The sequence below is a fragment of the Morone saxatilis genome, unplaced genomic scaffold (assembly GCF_004916995.1).
Source record: "Morone saxatilis isolate NCDOM2014 unplaced genomic scaffold, NCSU_SB_2.0 Contig18, whole genome shotgun sequence".
Lineage (NCBI taxonomy): Eukaryota > Metazoa > Chordata > Actinopteri > Moronidae > Morone > Morone saxatilis.
In genome coordinates this window covers 17,464,016-17,469,505 of record NW_023339740.1, presented here as the reverse complement: position 1 = coordinate 17,469,505, position 5,490 = coordinate 17,464,016, and the positions used below count along the sequence as shown (strand labels likewise).

Sequence of the window (5,490 nt, the reverse complement as noted above, 5' to 3'; positions counted from 1 at the left end):
ATGAACATAAAATATTATACTGTAAGCCTGTACAATTAAACATGGAATAACACAACATAATATAGTTTGCTTCATGTTCACAGAACCTTATCCCTGAAGGCATTTTCCCACTACACAACAAATCCGTTGAGCTTGATCAAGAATTAACACACACATGAACTTGACTGATTGCTTCTTCCTTATATTGTTCTTTTACAGTTCCAAACAATTTGCATTTTTGTTAATTTATGGTGTTTTTAAAAATAAATTCCGTTCTAAATTGCACTTATTTAACTTTCACTCAGGGGAGCTTTAAACTTATTGGTGATGTTGATAATGACTGACCTGTGTAACCTAGTGAGGAAAGATTCAGTGTTATAGACTTATTAATTAGGTGAGGTTTTAAGCCCTTACGACAAGTGTGCAGTTGCAACAGCTAAAAGACATTTATATAGATAAGATATATAGATTTGTTTTCAATAGAAATCTTCCAAATATTTGATTATATAAGAAACTATTGTTGATTTGGGGTGGTCCAGATTTTTATTGTGTTCAGTATGAACTTGATAATTAAATTAAAAGGGAAGGAAAGGACAGAGAAAGGTAAAATATTGTTTTGTTTATTAATTAAAATTACTTACAAATAAAATTGTTTCTGTACAGTATATTCATGAGCTGCTGAGGGCAGCAGAGGGAGTCGAGTGGTCTGAGCTGCTCTGAGCTGAGGTCAGGTTCAGGTAGCCCATCTCTGTGGATCGAGACAGGGGCCCAGAGATCAAACAGCGTGTGGAAGAAGTCACGTCTGTCTTTCTCTGAGTATTCTCCAATACGCCTTGAATTTCTGGCGGCTCAGGCATCATCACACTACGGACACAATAAAAGTTCACAGACATTTAATGGTGTTTAATTTAGCAGACAAACAGGTTTTCCTGAAGTTCTGAATAGCGATCAGATCTACCTTGGAGTTGGCACAGGCAGATGTTTAAAAACCGGTGTAGGAGTAGAAATTTTCTTTAATTCCTAAAACAACAAATGAAAAATTATGATGATTAACCATCTAAATTTCCCCTCTAGACATGTATTAAGAAATAGTCTGCATGGAACAATAATGTGTGTCTGATTCTGCAAAAAAAGTATACATTTTTGTCTCCTACTTCAATGTACTTCACAAACTTTTTGTGCTGCCCCAAATATGTTGCTCAGTGAGCACAGAGAAACGTTCAGCAGATGAGTGTGAAAACATTCCTTCTAGTGTCAAACTCTGCACATAAATCATTCCGCACAGTGACGCTCAAACATCTAACTGTAGGAACAAGAAGAAAAACATTATTGGATGGATTACGATGACGCTGGTGGTACACACATTCATGTCGCCCCCCAGGATGAATTTGAATCACTTTGATCAGTTTTCATATAGCGGCATCATCTGGCCAAAATGTGACTAGTTCTTTGGTTTATGACTAAATACCTGCAAAACTAATGACATTCCCATCAGCCTCAGCCTGTACGTTGTGTTTTGTGCTAATTAGCAAATGTTAGCAAATGCCTTAACAGTCTAAACTAAGTTGGTGAACATGGTAAACATTATACCGGCTAAACATCAGCATGTTAGCATGATCATTGTGAGTATGTTAGCATGCTGACGTTAGCATTAAGCTCAAAGCTCAGCTGAGCCGGAGTACAGCGCTGTTATATGGCTGCAGACTCTTAGCCTGGTTAATCCATCCAACAATTTAGTTTTCTGCCGTCTTACAATGGCCAAACAACAATAACATTAGCAGCTCCAGATCATAGCCTGTGTATAAAGATGAACAAGATTTAACTATGTCCGGTACCTCAGCAAAGTGAAGTGACTGCATGGTTTGCAGGCTGCGTTCCACGACAGCTAGCTGATTGGACATGTGGACTATTTTGTTTCCTAGTTTCTTGTTTTCCATCTCTAGAAAATCCACCCTTGAGATAAAAACAAACATCTCTTTGTCAATAAACACACATTAGAGAAAAGCACAGCATCAGCTATACAAATAACTTGAGCTATTTCCTTTGAACATAATGTGTAGATTCAGTGTTGACTGTAAGAGGTCAGTGTACCTGCATTTGGACAAAGAAGCTGTTAGATAACTGTCCTTCTGGTTGTGCTCTTCCTCATTTAGCTGTTGTAGAAGTCTCCTCCTCTCAACAAGTAGTTTGTCATTTTCCACAGTTATTTTTACGGTAAGTTCTTTTTCCTGAGAAAAAAAAAAATCTTCATCCAATTTTACACTGGATATTTACATTATTTTATAAAACTTAGCATTGCAACAGTTTTTTTTTTTTCCGGCTTTTATGCCTTTATTTGATAGGACAGCTGGAGACAGGAAAAGGGGGCAGAGAGAGGGAATGACACCGCAGCAAAGGGCCGCAGGTTCAGATTTCGAGACCCTGGGCCGCTGCAGCAAGGACTCAGCCCAGGCAGAATGGGTCGCCAGCTCCACTCACTGAGCCAACCGGGCGCCCAGCATTGCAACAGTTTAACATAATTTACACAACCTGTTACCTTGGTCACTGAGTCAATATATTAACATACTGTAGCTACAGAAAGAAAAAAGAAAAGTACTCACTGAGCATATAAACTTATAAATAAAATAAATCTAAAACAAATAATGATACATCATGGTATCCTGGTTTCTTTAGTTTAAAGTAGGACAAAGTTGCAGATTTACCTTTGCTAATGAATGGGAACACAATGACAGTTCTCGCTCTAGATTTTTTATCTTCTCATCACGCCATGTGGTTTCATCATCAAATTTCTCTTTGGCTCGACACAGTTTCGCCTTGTGTTTTTTCTTCATCTCGTGGTATTTACTATACAAAGATGGACAAAAATCACACATATATAATTAGCACAGTCTACTATAATGCTGATTAAACTGTGTCAAAAAAGCAAAAGGTTATACTCCATATATTATTATTATTATTATTATTATTAAGGGACATTATCTATAATGTCATAGACTGTCGAAGTTTTCACTGTCCTCTACAGGGTCTTTGGTGTTTCTTAATTCATAGCTTTATATTGTGTCACATTGTAGTATCGGTTACCTCCGCTCTTTGTCGAGGCATTTAAGTGTTTCACAGATCTCCTTCTTGAGTGTCTCACACTGAATCTTCGCTGCTTCTTGATAATCAGGACACTCCTGCAAGTACAGAAATCAGCAGTGATCAAGAATCTATGGTTTCCTTATGAAACTGGTATGTATTCTCTGAGCTTAACAAATGGGTGGCAACTGTTGGGTGTTACATTTTAGAAAATTATATGACAGAACTGAGATGAAACATATCAGTGTTGGTGTTAATATTGACATTATTACCAAAGTTATTAAAATCAGCATTTCGTGGATTGAAAATGGCTCAACACACCCTCTACTGTTTCAAATCACTCTGAACCTTGCAAGGCCAGTGCTGACATAGAGTTGACAGTTTGGAGCAACTATACGTCATGATGTTTATACTAAAAAAGAGCATTAAAGCCCTTTAATCAGAGGAGCTCAGCCCACCTCCCCAGCATCCGCTTTCATTTTGAAACGTAGGCTGATGGAGACACATCATTCATGGTAGTTTATGCAATTATTTTTGCTAATCCTCTACTTAGTGTTTTTTAATGGTTTAATGGTTTGGCATTGACGGTAACCCCACAGACACACACACATATCGAACAGTTAGCCTCTCTAAATCGTTCAAACATAGTCCAGGTAAATTACCAATTTTCCAGAATATACAAACGTATAAGACATTACCTTACACAGCTCTTTATCTTCTGTCGCAAAGGAGTCTGTCAGCTGACAGTGAGTGTTTCCACATTGCTGTGAATTGTCCTCTTTTTGCTTCCACGGCCTTCAAACAAACATATGGACACACACACAGAAACTTTCACCTACCTATGTATTACTGCAACACTGAGCTTGCATGCACACACAGCAGTTGTTGGATGGTGTAAGGTGGTAGAATATCCTACTTTTGATCCTGAACATCGTTCTCTTTGGTGCAGATGGTAGCTATAAGGTTATCCAGATCTTTATGGGAATTATCAAGCTGCTGCTTAAGGAAATGTACCTGAAAGGATAGAAAAAAGTTTTGATATCTCATAATAGGCAACAAATGCCATTGTAGAGCATTTCTCTTAAAAATAAATTTGTGTATCTGTTAATGAATATGTCGTCAATGTAATTATCTGAAATCTCTTAATAATCTTTTAATATACTAAAAAAAAACACTCACTTCTGACTCCTTCTCCAAAAGGCATCTCGTCTGAGTGCTGAGCTTATTTTTTAAATCTCTACAGATTGCATTGCTCTGAATCAATTCAGTTGCCTGAGACTGGAAACACAACAAAATCAATATCAAAGTTGACACTGTGTTTAAGGTGGAAACAAATTTTCAACCCGAGCCTAGCTAATATAATAATAAATAATATAATAAAGCAGATGTAATATTCTCATGTAATGCTCAGGGATTTGTTTAGTTAGACTTACTTTAGCTAACTCATTAGCCTGAACCTGCAAGTTCAGGAGCTGCTGCTCAGTCTGCTGCTGCTGCTGCTCCTGCAGGGCTGACTCAAGTTGCTCCACCTCGCTCTGCAGAGATACAACCTGAGACACATAACACACAGATCAATGAAGTCAAGCACAGGGTCCACATTCACAATGCACTTTAGAGGTTTGACATGGTCAGGTCAAAACCTGCTCTATTTGAAAATAGTCAGCTGCAAATATGGCTTGACCCCCAGAAAATTCTAACTAAAGGTTTCTGAGTGGTTTACAGTAGTATCAGATGTACTTAAAAACATACTAAAAGTTGACCGTCGTCGAAAGGTATTCCTAATCCGCCGGCGCCCCCAGTGAAGAATTGCTCCCGGATGGTTGAGCATGCGCCTGTGTTGAATGTGTGTGAAAACGGTGACCCAATTGCTTTCGGCCACGTCTAGTGTTTAATGTGCTTCACTTGAGTGGTTGGGACAGACAATGCGAAAGGCGCGAGCTAATAACCACCAAGTTACAGGCCTCCGATTTACCATTTTACCCATTTTGAAAAATGGAAAGACCTCGGCCAAAAACTTCTTGCAGTGATGACTCCACCAGTCAAAGTGGTTTGCGCCAAGGACGAACCAGGTCTTTTGTCGCGTTGCTTTTCTCAATCATTGAGGGAGGCTCAGAGCAAAGAACAAGCCTTTTTCAGCAAGAAAAATCTGTTAAACGCGCCAAATCATTTGTTAACCCCAGAAACGTCTGCCTCGCAACTAGTACGGTCCTAACAACGCCAAGGATTACCACTTGCCAGAAGAGTGTGAAACTTCCAGATTCCATATTGGTTAATTGGATTTGAAAGGAACCTGGTTTGACAGATCTGAACACAGTTAGAGGATTGTGGGGGAGTTGGAAGAACTTCTCTGTGTGACAAAACCGGTCCTGGCCAGTTCAATGGACCAGGTGATAAGACTGTGGCCCAAGAAAAGCCCTTCCTTGCAGATGCATC

The 5,490-nt window shown here is 38.9% G+C and overlaps 1 protein-coding gene across 1 annotated transcript in view; it reads right to left on the bottom strand.

Annotated features, from left to right (window-relative positions):
- Nucleotides 1–345: 345 nt before the first annotated feature.
- Nucleotides 346–5,490, bottom strand: part of si:dkey-264d12.5 (coiled-coil domain-containing protein 30) — a 10,028-nt gene continuing 4,883 nt past the window's right edge. The window contains exons 9-18 of the mRNA XM_035662683.1: nt 4,491–4,607; nt 4,237–4,335; nt 3,974–4,071; nt 3,756–3,852; nt 3,061–3,155; nt 2,682–2,823; nt 2,071–2,207; nt 1,815–1,932; nt 938–999; nt 346–843 (exon numbers count right to left, since the gene is read on the bottom strand). Coding sequence (XP_035518576.1) covers nt 648–843; nt 938–999; nt 1,815–1,932; nt 2,071–2,207; nt 2,682–2,823; nt 3,061–3,155; nt 3,756–3,852; nt 3,974–4,071; nt 4,237–4,335; nt 4,491–4,607 — 1,161 coding nt within the window. The 3' untranslated portion in view covers nt 346–647. The remainder of the gene's footprint in view (nt 844–937; nt 1,000–1,814; nt 1,933–2,070; nt 2,208–2,681; nt 2,824–3,060; nt 3,156–3,755; nt 3,853–3,973; nt 4,072–4,236; nt 4,336–4,490; nt 4,608–5,490) is intronic.